This window comes from Trachurus japonicus, chromosome 18 (assembly GCF_045865225.1).
Source record: "Trachurus japonicus isolate A0001 chromosome 18, Traja_1.0".
NCBI classification, from domain to species: domain Eukaryota; kingdom Metazoa; phylum Chordata; class Actinopteri; order Carangiformes; family Carangidae; genus Trachurus; species Trachurus japonicus.
The window spans coordinates 30405544-30422684 of record NC_140924.1 but is presented as its reverse complement, the minus strand read 5'-3'; the positions used below and the strand labels follow the sequence as shown (position 1 = coordinate 30422684).

The following is a 17141-nucleotide window of genomic DNA, read 5'->3' as shown; positions in this document are numbered from 1 at the left end:
GAAGCATCAGGGCAGATGTTATTGTTACCAGAGAGGTGGGGGTGGGGGGCTTAACCGTGAACCGGCACCATTTCCCAGTCTCAGATCTTTTTCTTTTACAATTATCCCCTATGGCAAGGCTGACTATGAGAAATGACAGCTGAATTGGAGCAAAAAAAAAAAAAAGTCTCATCACCCTGTGGGTCACTAGCTGTCAGCATATTCACAAACAGGGAGAGGAGGGAAGAGGGGAGGAGTGGGAGACAGATTTGCAGCTGCTCTCACGCGAACCTTGACCGCCGCTAGGGTGAGTTCTCCTTATATAACAGTGGAAACTGACTGGACAGAGAAATCCTTTAGATTCATCATAGCACTTCAGAGTGTGGCAGCCAGGTCACAGCCCACTCTACTGGCAACTGCCACTGCAGTGTCACGGCTTAATACGGAAGTGGGTGTTTGGGAAGGGAAAAAGAAAAAAAACGAAAAAAAAACACGCCTCTCCACACTTTACAATCCTTTTCCTGGCTCACTCCCCCGACATCGACCGAGACAGGAACAAGCTGTAGGCTGACCTGAGCAGTCATTTGGTGGTAGCCGTCTGCTTTCCTTGGTAGTCGTTATGATAAAACGCCAAGCACAAAACCAAACAGTTCTCTGTAGTCTTTGCTGATACAGGTCCGCAGAACCAATTTTGCACACTTGACACACTTCCTTTGTAGCTGTGCCTCTTCAGCTGTCTTCAAGCTGTGAGCCTTAGAGACTTTTAAATCCCACCTTTTAAGTGAGGATTTCTCTCCAGCCTGAGAATGCCTGACTGTTAAGTTATTAATGCCAGGGAGGGCCTTTTTTCCCCCTGCATTCAGCCCTTGACCTCAGGTAATTCACCTGTCGAAAGACTCATTCCCTTTAGTATTCAAACAGAGGGATGAAGAGAAGGAAGTGAGCATCCATATCCATATGAAACTGATCAGACGGTGGTATCTGGAGAATAGATGCATTTTTCATGCAGTTTTTCGATGAATGGCGGTCCGGACGTGACTGACATGGGAACTGTGAGTGTGTTTCATTTTATACCGCTGACCACCTGTTTGTGGACAAGTTTCTCAGAATTCTAACAACTCTACGTCAAAGTTGCAGGTACCGGCGGGGGAGTCCACTCTCAGTGGTTGAGTAGATGTGTTGTCACACCACAACAAAGACAGCTTTAACACACACACACACACACACACACAACGAAAACCATCATTGTTCCAGTGCAGTTATTCCCAACCAGGGGCACAAGGCAACATTTATTAATATATTTCCAAGATGATAAGTAAATATTCCCAGTCGTTTCATAAGACCATTACTAAAATGGTACGTGTGCCACAACTAGTTCCTCTCAACAACCTGTGGCACAACTCTGTAGGTTGTAGGTTGGAGAGGAGAAGAGCCTGTTCTCTGTTAACTCTTATTTTTGTCCACATTCTGGTTCCGGTCTAGAGAGCAGTGAATCTGGAAATCACCAAATTCACCAAAGTAAAATTGTTCACCAACATAAAACGTATAAAATAGACAATAACTTGTAATGCAATTAAATACAATAAAAGAAAAAGGTTAACTTAATGGCTCTGGGATTTTCTTGTAAATTATATTCTTTAAATAAACAAGTTTCACCGCATTTTATTAGCTTGGTGCTTTTATTTTGAAGAAAAGGCCTGTCTCTCTCGCCCTGGCTCGGATGCTTACCAAAACAGCCACTGAACAGCCCCAGCCTCCTGTTCTAGTGCATCTGGACCAAAAAGATATGAATTAAAAGATAATCAATGGAAAAGCATTTCAGAGGCTGATTGGAGCAAGCAAAGTATGAAATGAAACAGTGCAGTAAAGTGTCTGGTAGACACAGAGATACAACCAACAGGCAAAATCTGCAGGTGAGACAAAACGCTGTCCTTCATCCTATCCAAAATGTCTCAGGTTGTAAAAACACCATGAAAACGCAAAGTCTCACACTTTCTCCCAGAATTCAGTGGGAAGCCCCAGCTTACAGCTTGTTAAGTTCCTGCAGTGGAAAAGAGCTATCAGAGGCCCAAAGGTATAGAGGAGTCACATTGTGAAAGCAATTAGCCACACTGTGGCAGTCTCAGAATAAAGTGGCTGGCCAAACAAAGACAGACCAGGCTATCAGACGGTGTCTCATGACAGACACTATATGCCAGCGTCCCAGCAAGGAACCAAAGGCTCGAAATGCTTCAAAGTCCAGTTAGAAAAAAATTTAAAAAAAGAATAGGTGAGGTTGCGCTGCCCTGAGTGTTGGGACACAGTCGGTGCTCCAGCAGATGCCGCACATGACACCCTCTCACATTTCATGATCATATGGGTGGCCTCATTGACTGCATTGATTCTGAAGGATTATCCAGGCTGGGGCCATTACACTGAACGCAGGCTGGCTCCTTCCAGTCTGTTGCAGCACTGGATAATCCTGGCTTCTTCATCAGTAATATCATTAGAGCATCATCTCTGCATGTTATTTCTGGGTTATTACCTGCAGGAGAGCAAGTACTATGGCTAACACGGGCCATCTTTCACGTTCCCTGCTGGGAGACGCAGCCTTGTTGACAAATAAAGCCTTTTTCCCCCAACTGCGGAAGGGAGGAACGTGCCTTGAGCTGTGTCGACGCGCCCACACTCGGAGCTCATTGAAATGGATATGTGGCGGAATCACAAGTGACATTTGAGGGAATATTCCAAATGTGACAATGCTAAAAAAACAACAACCCCAACACTCATCACGGCACATTTGTTAGAGACCATCTTTGAGACGCTGGGAAGCAAAGTGAGATTATAGTCTTTGTTTGTAATTAGTCAATTGCCGCCTTGGCTCTAAATGATTAAACTGTTCAAAAAAATGGAAGATCAGTGGCTTTTCCTGGAGAAATAGAGCAATGACGAGCCAGTGCTTTATGTTAATTGAGGGGTGCCTAATGCAGTCGTTAGCATGCGTAGCGGCAGACGTGGCGAACATTAATCCTTTTTCACTACTTCCTCTTGGGCTGGCTTGGATGACATCTCCGCATTCTTCACTTGATGAGTCGCTCAGTCAGATATGGAGGAGAAGCACATTTACTTCGAACGCGGCAACTTTTTTCCCCCCTCGCACCCCCCGATCGCGACCTCGGCCAATTCGACAAGTGCTTGACAAATCTGGTCTGAGGGGAAAACGGGGAATCAGTCGAGCTGTTTCGGAAGCTAAAAAGTGATCACCAGGGTTGACAGTTCAGAGGTTACGGCGCCGTCGCCTGCTTGATATTCTGAAGTAACTTAAGTCGAGGGAATTAAGGAAAAGTCAGGAAAAGATGTTCAACAGGAGGAAGGAGCTACACGCCATGGCGCTGCTTCATGTCAGGATCTCTTTGAACAAGCAGAGCCAAAACACTGGGAGAGAGACTTAGTGCCTGTTTCACAGTCAAATAATACGGTTTAAATTTTGACTCGGTGCATATTTATTCACATGGCAAAACAGGTTGAATTCAGCGTTTTTTAAGTATCGCAATTTGTTTAACTCTGACAGCCCATAAATATTTTTCACTGCTCGTATGTCAGCTTGATCTGCCTCAATTAGAGGGGTTGTAGCGATGAGTCATTCATCAACACCGTCCCCTATCAGATGCTGGGGGTGAATGTTTGCTCATTCGCTGGCAGTGATGATGTTCTGATATTCTGTCAGATCCCCGGCCAACAGTGTGGCAGCGCAGGTGGTGCTGCTGCTGCTCTGATGATGAGCCCCATCTGAATAGGAGCTGTCACACAAAAAACGCAGGAATTGTCTTGTGTCTGTATCAATAAGAGGATCATCCAACTCCTCTGAGATTAAGAGGTGGAAGAACATCCTCGTGCGTACGGCGGAAAGGGGGGGAGAAAAAAAAAAAAAAAAAAAAGTCCACGTTTTTTGGTCAGCTTATATAACCTTCCCCCAAAAATCAGACAGCAAAGGTCTTAGGCCTCCTCTCTGAGCAGCAGCAGGGCATGTGCAAATGTAGTGGAAAGATAAAAATGACTGAGAATGCAATACTTTCCTCAGGCTCAGAGGGCGTGAGTAATACCCCAGTTATAATTTAGAGCAGAGAATCGCATGCTGACAAAAGCAGCATATGTTGTGTGAGTCAGTTCTGCACTAAAGCTGAGGAAGGGGAAAAAAAAAAAAAAAAAGTTTTCAGTCCCTACCTTGCAGCTCTCTTCCTTTACCCACCGTATTCCCCATCTGTCCTTTCTACATCAACCCCACTCAATTTTCCCTTTTTACTTACCCTCTCTCTCAGACTCCCTGCCTCAACCTCCCCCTCTTGAGTGTTTTTATAGCAACCAGGCAGTTATACCTTCCTTCCGATGGCGCCGTTTGGTTTATTGGGTGGGGGTGGCTCGAAGATCCTCTGCTGCTGCTGTGGAGGCAGCGTGGAGTACAATGGGATGATTTTGATATCGCCGACGTCAGGCCCCAGGTCGTCCACCTCTCTCTTGATCCGCTTGCAGGCTTCGTCAATTTCCTGAAAGACAGAAGCGTGGCGATTAATCCGGGGCGTTGCACGCGTATGCAAAAAAAAGAAAAAAAAAACGGCCACAAAAAAATCAAAAGAGGATCTCAACAACACCTGGATAAACAATGGCGGCAAAACTGGATGATAAGGGGAAAGGGCGGCCGGGGGAAACCGTGGTTCCCTGCTACAGTACATTTGTTCTAACTATCGCTCCATCTGACGGAGGAAATTAAACCTGGACTGCAGTATGCTTTGCTGAACTCCCTGTGGCTCTGTTGTCAAATGCAGCAATCACGGAAAACATGGGCACGGCCAGCACGCACGCACCCGCTCACACACACACACACACACACACACATACACACCGGAGCCAGACAGACTCAAACAGGGTTCATTATTCCACAGTGCAGTATTGTAGAGGGGGAATGTGAGATGAGACTGCAGCACTGATGCATAACCAGCGGCAAATCATGGCAGATCAGTTTAGTGGAGCTGAACGTTCTAGAGCCGGTGGGCTGGCAGACAGACAGAGGACCTGAGTAGCACCAGGAATAAGAAAAGCATGATGGTGAGCGCAGGGCCGGGGCCTATTCTCAAAGGGCCTATTGGAGTACAATATTAAATGTACTGAACACACCCACATACCCCGCAGACACAAGCGCCCTGCTAACATGGGAAAATGTATTTTCTTTTACCTGCCACACACACACACACACACACACACATGATCACACTTGGAGCTTTTAAGTACTTTCTGGTGTGGCCCTGAACAACATGTAACAGCTTTTCTTTCTCCGCTGTTGAGAAGCGTTTTCCTTGTTTTCCTAACAACAATCATTTAATCCTCATGAAGCAGCAGTTACTATATGTGTCACATTACAGCCTGTGCTGTTGCACCACCTGCAGGCCCATGGGAACAATGCAGCAGCTCTTTAAAGTGCCACCACCACGGAGGAGGTGCTGATGAAAACGCGCCCTCGGGTTAACAAAATGATGTTGCTGGTGGTTGTGGTAACAGATTACAAGCATCACAGCGACACGTTGTGCAACCGTTTTGATTTCCTACGCTGGAAAACTTCCCCGACATCGTTGTGTCATTTTCTAAAAGCAAAGCTGTGCTTAAATTAGTTAAAAGCACTGGCTGAAAGTGACTTCCTGTGCACCGCTGTGTGAAGCTGGTAACACTTGCCACAACGTGAGAAATCACTGTGGCGATGTTTCCTGGGTTTTTTTCCCGAACTGAAAATGTGTTATTAGCCCCGTTTGCCCCCTTGTTCATTGCATTAAGTCAAACCCCGCTGATGGCCATGTGCCTCTTAATCAACACGGTGACAAGTGGAAAACGGTAAATCTGAATGGATTGGTAAAATTATCCTGGGTATTAATAGCCTATCAAGCCTCTGGATGCAGCAGCTGCCACGGAGGAGGGGGGAAAAAAATGGACCTCTTTGCCAAAGTGCTGGAAGCAAGCTGGCTGTCTGTCCCTCGGGGACACGAAGACAGAGTGTGCGTCTGTGCGTACACACACACACACACACACACACGGGGGCAGTTGGCCAGTGTTGGGAACCTGTCCACCAGCTCTTCCTGCGACCCCAGAAGCAACAATCTACAGCCAAGCTAATAACCGACACATTTAGGAGCTCCTCTTGACTAGCAAAACACCAACCCCCCCCCCTTGCCAATCCCCGTGTTTTGATGTCAGCTGCTGAGGGGTAAGCTTAAATATTAGGACTTATCTTTGCTCAACAGCTGTGATAAGTTTCGACTTTCTTGTTTGGGGTTTGGTGCTTCGGTTCTATTTGTTTGTGGGAGAGAAATATCTCACCGAAAAAAAAACTGTGGAAGAGAGAAGAGGCCAGCCGCTGAGCGTTTTTTGCTTTCGTCTGTTATAAATTAAACAGTCGGATAAAAAGAGTCTGACTCTATGGCTGTGCGATGGATCTGCCTTCCTGATCATTAGTCTGCATCAATGTTGCTGGGAGACTGAAGAGGTTAAGGAGCGCTTGAGGGGGCACGCTGCAGCACCCCTTTGAACACCCATCTCTGCCAGACCTACCACACATTAACTTCTTTAACCCAATTAGGGGGGGCTGATAATGAACTCGCCGTGGGAGTGCTCTCAATAATGCTTTAGCTTGACACAGTGCAGAGGGGGCGGAATATGCATCAACAAATTACATCGAACTGCGAAAAGAGAGAGGAGAGAGAAAAAATAAAAGACTAACACATTCCAAAACTTTACACGTTCAGGAGGAGAGACTATCGGTGTTTCTGGCCGTCCGAGCAGCTGGGATACCACGTAATCGAAAATCAATTACCAGCCCTCAAAGGAGACCACTTCAAACGCCGTGCCCTCCGATGACTTCATCCCCTTCTTAACAAGCTGCATATTGATCATGCTTTGACTAATGAAAACTGACGAAGGTGTACTGCAACAGTCAAGCTGCTGCTGCTGCTGCTGGGTGACAAATAATTACTGCTAATAAACATGCTGTTAGTATATAGGATTGGAGGAGTCACTGATTCCTTGAGTTGATGAGGAATCTTAAAACACAAGTTATCACATGTTCTGGAAAACCATTTAATCAAACTGCACAGACTCTGTCGGCTCTGTCGGGCTTCTCATGTCCAATGATCAGGAGATTGAAATATTTGCTGGTGTTTTTACTCTCTAACTGTGTGTGTGTGTGTGTGTGTGTGTGTCCGTCCACCCAGCTGTGACAAAATTCATCATTTTGGGCATGAACCCTGCCCCCCATTACACATCAGTGGACAACATTTGCAGGGAAGGGAGGAGGAGAGAAAAAAAATAATAAATGACTTAATTTCAGAGATCCGTGGGAAGGGCAGAATCTGGGTCACTCCTCGTAAAAAAATATATATATTTCCCTTCACTGTGCAAATGCTGGTAGTTTCCCAAACAGGCACAGTAACATGTATTAACAGCTATCAGTCTGAGGATTAATCATTTCCTATGCAGAGGATGCATGTGTGTGAGTAGCTCACATATGTTTTTAGATTAATGTGAACAGCCTTAAGTTTGTAGATGTATTTGGACAGAAATAACAATATTATATATATCAGTCTATTGCTGAAACAATTAAGTTTCATTTGCAACTATTTTGAAATGTTGTTGTCAAGCACAAACACCAAACATTTAATAGTTATTTACAGTATAATGAATTAACAATATATGTGTTTTTTCACATAATCACATCTCAGGCTCGAGAAAATTCAGATGGGCAGTTTTCTAACATTAGTAGAAGCAGAAAGCATTGATTGATTGGCTGCCAATCATTTCTAGTTGATTTTTATTAAAAAAATACATTATTGCTAGATCTAAATTAATGCTTCTAGACAATGATCACATTTAAACCTTTAAACTGATCACCTGGGGTTTATACTTGCATATAATTATAACTGCAGGCAGGCCTCCCACCGTGTTCAATGTGTCACAGCTCAACAAGCCACCAAACCAAAACAACATGTTGCTCATGTGGAACTTTTACAAAGTGTGAGACTAGGGATGCACATTTTGAATTTTTTTTTTTTCTGACCGATAACCGACACTGGTTAACCGATTATTAACCGATTGGATTACAACGCTTGCGACGCACGTGTGTATTTAACGGCAAAAAAATAAAAAACTGATCGCTCCAATCTTTTTGTTGTTGTTGTTGCCGTTAAATACATGCGTGCGCTCCGACAACTAATCAGCCCACATCCATTGTGCTCTGTCTCAGCTGATCGCGCTCATATGGAGGTTAGATCGTCCAATGTAGAATTGTTTTTATACAAAGTGCAGCCAAACACCAGACTGAAGAGAGAGGAACAGCAGAGCTCCTCTGAGGGGCTGCAGGAGAGCTGCAGTTGAACTGGCTGGAGAGCAGCGATGTCCTCTTTTTTTCTTTTTTTGCAGCGCCGTTGTTACAGGTGATGCACATCTATGTCCGTGTAGGCTACATTTATTGTCTGATCTTCCTTCATGGGGGCTGCTGCACATACTGTCAGAGTATCAGTCCTCCTGTGTAACTTTTTGCTGCAAAATATGACTGAAGGCACATGGAAGTCTGCACATGTCGACATGCCCCCATGAGTTGGCGACTTAAGGAGCTAATAAAAAAAAAAAAAAACTGATAGTATTAATCGGTCAAAGTTCTTGTTATTGGTTAACGGTTAATCATGTGCATGCCTATGTGAGACTAATATTAAAGGGATAGTTCACCCTAGAATGATATTTCGCTCATTATCTACTCACCCTCATGTTGACTAAGGGCTGGAAGAATTTCCAGAGTCCACCGTCCCTTCTCTGAGTTACAGGGGGTCTTGGCGTAGCAGTGCATGTCCATATAACGGTTGCAAAGGGACACCAGAGCTCTTCGTAAAAAAACACACACAAAAAAACATCCAAATACCTCCATGATGCTCCAAATCTCGCGTGATTCGCAGTAACCGCACTGACGCCGGCGCAAATCACGCGAGATTTGGACGGACCAGGAAGAGGAGCTTCGAGAAGCTTCCGCTACAAACAAGCTTAAAATATAGACTTATTGAATTTTTTTCGGGACAATTACGCAATTTGGGGCTTCAGCACAAGACGGACATTACATACGAGCATCATGGAGGTATTTGGATGTTTTTTGTGTGTGTTTTTTTACGAAGAGCTCTGGTGTCCCTTTGCAACCGTTATATGGACATGCACTGCTACGCCAAGACCCCCTGTAACTCAGAGAAGGGACGGTGGACTCTGGAAATTCTTCCAGCCCTTAGTCAACATGAGGGTGAGTAGATAATGAGCGAAATATCATTCTAGGGTGAACTATCCCTTTAAGTAGACCATTTAAATCAGTGTTTTTCAACCCCACGTGGGGTCCCAACCACAAATTCAAATGGGGTCGCCTGAAATGTCTCGTAATTTATAAAAAAAAAAATACTGATAAAAATATAAAAATATTATGATTAAAAACACCACACAATCTTAAACAGCTGTATCCTATATTTTCACTTTCTCAAATATAAATCAAGTTCAAATAAAATGCAGCATTATAAAAATATCTGAGCTGGCGCATCTTGATTCACGGCCGCCATCACGTGATTGCAGGGTCACCAGAAATTTGTGATGTCAAAATGGGGCTGATAAAGGCTGGGAACCACTGATTTAAATGCATGCCAAAAATGAAAGGAACTGGCTATGGACTGATTGATCACATTCAGATGTCTATCATCACTATTGGTAGCTCAGGGCGTACCCACTGACCAACTCACTACCTAACTAACTGACTTGAAATTATCATTAGCAGCAGCAGCAGGAGCTCTACATGCATCTAATGAAAGTGCTTGACGATAATACAGCTAGATTACCTGGAGAACAAAACAGGCTATGCATGAAAAACCCCGTACCTCTTGTCCAGTGAGGAAGAGGAGAGCGTCTCCTTCGTCCTCCTCACACATGTGGATCTGGATCACGGTCCTGATGGCCGCCTCCAGGTAGTCCCGTTCCGGTTCCGGTGTGTAGAAAATCTCCACGGGATGCGTGCGTCCGGGGATGGTCAGCAGTGGGCAGCTGTCAAAGTACACCTGGAACTTGCCGGCGTCGAGCGTGGCGCTCATGACGATGACCTGGACAGAGAAGGACGGTGTTTAGCTCAGTTGGTACAGCACCCGCCCCATGTGTTGAGGCTATAGTCCTCACTACAGACGGCCCCGGTTCGAATCCCGCATCGAGCGGCCTTATCCTGCAAGTCACCCAACCCCCCACCCTCTCTGCCTCCCATTTCCTGTCTCTCTCTCCACTATCCTATGTGGATAGTGTCCTATAGTTTTAGGAGTAGGTTCCTTACCTTTAATTGTTGGTGCAAGCTGTTTTTAGAACGGTGGAGCAGAGCCGTGAGCTGCTCAGAGCTACGCTACTGAGACTCATGGGATTTTCTTGGTTTCCCTCATCAAACTCATCAAATACACAATCCAACAACTCCAAAATGCTCTCGTGACCTGCACATTCACCACGCTATGAGATAATAACGGAATGTTACGAGACAGAGTTGTTTTCAAGGTAAATACAGAGACTGCTCGCCAAAAAACTGCCCCCGACGGCAATGCGCTTCAGCGGTTTTGCATGAATTTACCTCTAAAACAACTCCATCTCGTAACATTTCTTTATTATCTCATAGCGTGGTGAATGTGCAGATCACAACTTGTCCACCAGAGCGTTTTGGAGTTGTTGGATTGTGTATTTGATGAGTTTGATGAGGGAAACCAAGAAATTCCATGAGCCTCCGTAGCGTAGCTCTGAGGAGCTCACGGCTCTGCTCCGCCGTTCTTAAAATAGCTTGCAATGGGCCAATTTGCCAAAATGTTGAAGTATCCATTTAAGTGACAAATGAGTTAACTCTTTAGAGATAAAGACACATGGCAAGTTGGTAACCAAATACAGGACAGACGAAGAGTGTAAAAAGTTAGACAGGGACGATGACACTCTGAATAAGAATTTAGGATGAGCGCGCTGGCACAAACCCAAGATGGTGTCTATAATGTAGAACTTGGCATTACCGGCCAAGTCACTGACCTACACAGAGCTATGGCAGTCCTTGTTCCTGATATTGGGTACACAATGTTCTCTCCAGAGCCATTAGATAGAGCGCATTAGGATTCTGATGGGAAACACGTCTCCCATTTTCAATCTCAAACATTTTCAGGGGCCAGCGTCTCTGCATTTCGCTTTACGCTCTGCGAGACATCATAATTGCTCTTAATCAAGGCAAATTAAACTTTCAAATTTGGTAGGGGATGGGGGATGAAGGAGATAGAGGGGTGTGGGTGGATGATCATTCCCAATAACCTAGACCTCATTTAACAGTCCGCGAACAACAATCTAACCTTTGATTCCACACTGACAAACAACTAGTCATTATCCATCTGCTGTGTGAGAATTATGTCTGGCACACACCGCCTATAAAACTTCTGCCTGCCTGTACACTCCCATCCACATCCGACACGTCGCTGTTCTCCCCCCTCCCGGTTGATTGGCTTAAAATGGGGCTGACTCTGGGAGCAATCTCCGCTAGTGCTGCGGTGCAGAATAGATGTGCATCTCTGAGCCTAACAGCAACATTTCTCTCTCCTCAACAGATACACAGCTGTCAGACATGGGGACACTGTCAGGGAAAAAAATGTGACAAAAGGGAGGAGTGACAAAAGAGGGGCATAAACACTGGATGTCACTGGATTTATCCTGGAGGGGGGAAGTAATATTTAGAGCTTTAACAGCGTTTTGTTGGCATTAGGTGGGACATATGGAAACAAATCAGATGTCAGTCAGGAGTACTTTCGACACCAAGTCAGGGGATAGGACAGAATAAAAGTGAGCTACACTTGATTTCCCAGAACAAACGGCGAACGCTGGATAAATGGCTACATTGAGATTTAAGAATCTCTACAACCTGCTACCAAATCCTGAAACTAAGGCCATAAAGAAAGAAAGACAGTGGTTTGTACCTTAAGATCAGACCTCTGGCGGGCCACCTCCTTGAGGACTCCCATGAGGATGTCTGTGGCTAACGTGCGTTCGTGGGCCTCGTCCAGGATGATGACGCCGTAGCGCTCCAGCAGGGGATCGTTCATGGCCTCCCGCAGCAACATCCCATCTGTCATGTACCTGTGGGTGAACAGAGGAGATCCAGCAAGGCAGGAACAGAGACAGTTACACACAAAAGGTTTTATCGCCATGTACATTTTCATTATCTAAACAAATCCCTGCTTAAAAATTATAGATTTAATCCTTTTTAATGTGCTGTGGGCAAAAAACATTACACTTCCCCTCCATGCACCGGGGCAATAAGAAAAACATAAAAATGGATTTTCCTAAATTAAAACCGATTATTTTCTTCTTTTTTTAAATAACTTTATTTAAGGCATTTTCGATGATATAAACATAAGCTTACATACATACCTATACAAACGTTAATTCCCGTTAAAGGGATAGTTCAAAATGTTGGCTAATTTGGCTACATAATCCCTACAGTCATAGGAGTAGGTTCATTACCTTTAATTATCAGTGCATGTTGTTCTGAGATCTGCGGGGCAGAGGTGCAAACTGCTCAGTGAACACAATTGAGGTAACGATACAGGTCCCCTGTCCCTCATCAAACTCATCAAATACACAATCCAACAACTCCAAAATGCTCTTGTGGAGAAGTTGTGACCTGCACATTCACCACACTATGAAATAATAATGTAATATTACAAGACAGAGTTGCTTTCAAGGCCAGTAGCCAGATCTACATTCCAGGCACGGTAGTGTGGTAGTAGTTCCGAGTATTTGCTTCATGTGTCGTAATGTTGCATGATTACACATGATTATTTCATAGTGTGGTGAATGTGCAGGTCACAACTTCTCCATGAGAGTGTCTTGGAGTTGTTGGATTGTGTATTTGATGAGTTTGATGAGGGACAGGGGACCTGTACCATTCACCTCCACTGTGTTCACTGAGCAGCTCGTGTCTCTTCCCTGCAGATCTCAAAACAACATGCACTGATAATTAAAGGTAATGAACCTACTCCTATGACTATAGGGATTTTGGGAATAGGCAAATTTGCCAAAATGTTGAACTATCCCTTTAACATAATGTATCACCCCCCGCCCTACTCCCTCCCCATATACCCTCCCGTGGGACCAAGAGTATTAAAACTGATTCTTAAACAAATCAGGATTCTTGATTTCTTACTTGAGCACAGTCTTGGCAGAGCTGCAGTCCTCAAACCTGATGGAGTAGCCCACCTCCTGCCCCAGCATGACGTCCATCTCATCCGCCACCCTCTGGGCCACGCTCATGGCCGCCACCCTCCTGGGCTGGGTGCAGGCCACCGCTCGCTTTGGTCCCGCCATAGAGCGCACCATGTCCACACACCACTGAGGGATCTGGAAGACGGCAGACACACGTCGGGGTTTTTTTTTTTTTTGTTTGAACGGATAAAACGTGTGGAAAGAATACTTTAAAAAGGAAGCAAAGAAGTGAGAGGAATCAAAGGCAAGCGGGTGGAGGGGGGGATGAAACTAATTAGCAGGTGCACCAGCCTATTACTAATATTCCTCAAAAATAAAGGATTAGCATGGCGCTACCACTTGAAAGTGCATTGCTACAGTCGCTTATTCCCTGCAAAGCAAATACCTTTGTAAATCATACCCGTCACAATTTCACAAAAAGGACGCTCTCGCTTTGAGCTTCAAAACAGAAGCAGCCTGCTAAGACGAGCCTGAACGTAGAGACACGTACGTGCACTCTAATACGGTTGAAGGTTGGATCACTGCAGTTCAGAAATGTCTCCAATCTAATTAGAGGACTGGAGGACATAAACATTTCACATTCAGTAAGCTGTTATTAGTACTTAACAAACCTGACTCTAAACACCAGAACGTTTAATAATATATTGATTATATAATTTCAACTGCCACTATTATTTGTATTTGTAACAGTGACTTGGCTGGACTTTGATCTAGATAAAAGAACACAGTGTTTTCTCCTCTGATAACATGAGAAACCTGTTGTTTCATCCACAATCACCTTGATCCGTTTTTGGCTGAATAGAGCATCAAACAGCGTCTGATTATTTTTCCTCTTTTCATCTAAAGAACGATGATCCCTAAAACTCATCCATGAATGTAGCCCCTACTTAACAGTGGAGTTCAAAACCTCACGATCAATGTGTGGAGTACACACGCTTTCCTGCATCAAGCCAGAAAAGCACAGACGAGATTACACCATTTCATTTAAGAGGCGTTTGAAAGATAGTTTATATTCCCCTCAGGAGGAGACCAACCAGTGATTACTCTAATCTTCTCTCTTGCAAATTTTAAAACAGACAACCCAGCTCTTTCAAGAACTTAACATAAATCTAATAACCACATACTGTGAATCAGCTCCAGAGAGACACTGTTTGTAATGCAGCATCTGTTCACTGCACCTTGTGGGTTTTTTTTTTTATCATTACACCAATTTTATTACTGAATTTTACATTTTGGACTTATTTCAGTCAAATCCAAATAAAAGTGTATTTATTAAGGTAACTGACAACTCAATTCTGGCTGTGCTAAACCTTCTGGCTTTCTACCTGTGTGGTCTTCCCGGAGCCAGTCTCTCCCACCAGCACAAAAGACTGGTTCCGCATCAGGATGTCGGTGAAGGTCTCTCTGTACTCCCAGACCGGCAGCTGCAGCCGCTTCTTGAGGATCTCGTAGTAGCGCGGCGTGTGGGGTAGGTTGGTGAAGGGGTTAATTTGCTGCTGTATGGGGTTTTGCCTGAGGAAGGCGCCGCCGAACGCAGCCGAGTTGTTGGACGCCCCGGACGGCCTCACGTCCCCGCCTCTGTCACGGTCTCGGTCCCGATCCCGGTCACGGTCCCTGTCCTTGGAGCGTTCATCACGATCTCTGTCCCTGCCGTAGTCACGCCTGTGAGAGGAAGATGCACGAGGATGAATATTTGATGAGGCATTGCAAAACAACTGGAACATGGATGAGGGCAACCATTTAGGCCTTGAAAAGGTTGAGTGAATACACAACAGGAGATTAAACCAAAGATAAAAAGGCACAACATGAACTTGACAGCACACAAATATTTGCCCGTGTCAAGTTTTCCTTTGAAAAAAAAAAAATCTCATGAAAAGGTTACAGCAAATTCTTATTCACTGCGGCCTAATCAAGTGTAGCATGCAAAGGTCATGAATAAACTAATTGCCCACAATCCACAGCTATTTTTTTTCTCCATTGCAAAATTTAAAAGGTCCAGATGGAAAATATGAACTATTTATATCCCCACATGAGCTGAAAAAAAAGCTGTGCACAGTGCTGACTTTGAGGTACCCTCAAGCTAAGTATTTACAGCCAAGTATTGCAGGGAGGCTGGCTGCACACGGCCCAAATGTACAGGATGGTTTGTGTGAAATGTGTCTCCCTGCAATAACAGAACAGAAATATATCTAGCAAAATTAGGTTATGAATGACAGCTTGATCTTGCACATATGCAAATGAACTGCTGAAGTTAGAATGATTTATTGAATAATTATGTTTGCAAGATAAAAACATTCAACTAAATATTATGCAGGTTTGCCCATATAGACAGGCTAACAGAAATGAGGTGACAACAACGGTGATCCCGGGCATGACAACCAGAGAACTGGGGCACATCATGACCTAACAGCTAGGTCTGGATGGAGACATCTCTACCTTCAGTGTCCTTGACTGTCAGGAAGCTGCAGTCTCCACTCCAGATATGATGCTATTTGTCTTTGTTTGTGTATGTTACTGGTGTCAAACATTACACAGATCACATTTTATTTACCCTGGTGGGGATTTTTATCTAGCATCTCTCTCAAGAGCAATTAAAAGTCAAATCCGGAGCAGTGACCCTGAGCTTTGTACCCTCCGGTGGCACTTGTCCACAGACAGCGCCATCAGCCCAGGTTGCTTCAACTTCCACAGGCCTGTCGTCTCATGTAAAGATGCATGTAAACATGCAGCAGTTCTACAGTCAGCCCAGACTGTGATTATCTTGATAGCAATGATAGAGAGCTCAGATTTGCCGGTGACATCTGCATCTTGTTGAGCGGCGAACACCAGCCTGGCTCGTGCAGTCTTAATGCTTAACGTTATATTTATTAAACGCCACACCAACATTACAACCAAGAGTCCGTGCTCATAAGTCACTTTGTATCGTAAATGCTTATGCTTTATCTATTAAACAGAGCTTATCCTAGCACCGGCTAGCATGTAGCCACGTGCAGACCAGGCCGATGGCTGCTGGGTAACTGTTTGCTAAGTTAGCTCCATTCACGTTAGCCTCCGTCTGCAGCCAGCCTGTCCCGGCTGGTTAGCCGCTGCTAGCTCGCTAGCTAAACTCTCTCTCTCCCTACTTTACATTAGCGCGGCTAGCGAGCTAGCTAGCAGCGGGACAATAACAAACAGTCTGCAGCACTCTTCAAAGACACTGCAACAGTCTGGCGCTTTAAGGCAACGCTAACGCTACATACCCATCAGAGGAGCTCTTTTTAACCGACGAGTAATCGTCACGTAAGTCTAGCCGGTGTCGCTTGGACATCCTGCCGCTGGTATCGATCCAAACAACGGCTCTCGCGGACGATTATTCCATGCAAATTCTCCCATAAACCGTTAAACACCGGCAAAATGGCGACCGGAAGCTCTTACCTCATCATTATTATCCTTGACAAAATGACTCGAAAGCCGCGTTTTATTAGTGAGAACAGGTGAGCACGATGCAGGTCCCTGTTTTACCGAGTCCCGCGCATGATGCTGCCCGTGAAAGCTCGTGGCCGTGCCCGCAGAAACAGCGCAGCGGTTCAGGATGTGTGGGGGGAGGATGCAGGAGGTCTGGTCTGCTGCTGCTGCTGCTGCTGCTGCTGCTGCCTCTCGGTCGAGGATGACGCTGTGCCCGCCAAACAACACACACAGACAGACAGACAGAGACACACAGCCAGCCTCGCCCCCTTTAGTGCAAAGCCTGGCTCACTGCAGTAAAAGCAGGTCTGTGTTTTGTCTCATGCACTGAGAGCATCCCATCTGAAAGAATGGTGGGTTTTGGGAAATGTCCATCTGACTACAGCTGAGTTCTTGAAATGTTTCTTACTTTCATGCTG

The 17141-nt window shown here is 45.0% G+C and overlaps 1 protein-coding gene across 2 annotated transcripts in view; it reads right to left on the bottom strand.

Moving 5' to 3' along the window:
- The window catches only part of dhx15 (DEAH (Asp-Glu-Ala-His) box helicase 15), a 30013-nt gene extending 13135 nt beyond the window's left edge, over window positions 1–16878 (bottom strand). The window contains exons 1-6 of one of the 2 annotated variants that reach the window (XM_085760089.1): window positions 16693–16878; window positions 14604–14940; window positions 13220–13413; window positions 11991–12150; window positions 9897–10115; window positions 4335–4502 (exon numbers count right to left, since the gene is read on the bottom strand). In XM_085760089.1, coding sequence (XP_085616215.1) covers window positions 4335–4502; window positions 9897–10115; window positions 11991–12150; window positions 13220–13413; window positions 14604–14940; window positions 16693–16700 — 1086 coding nt within the window. In that variant the 5' untranslated portion in view covers window positions 16701–16878. Of the gene's footprint in view, window positions 1–4334; window positions 4503–9896; window positions 10116–11990; window positions 12151–13219; window positions 13414–14603; window positions 14941–16517; window positions 16672–16692 lie in introns of those variants that run through there. The other variant, XM_085760087.1, reaches the window with a different exon arrangement.
- Window positions 16879–17141: the final 263 nt, after the last annotated feature.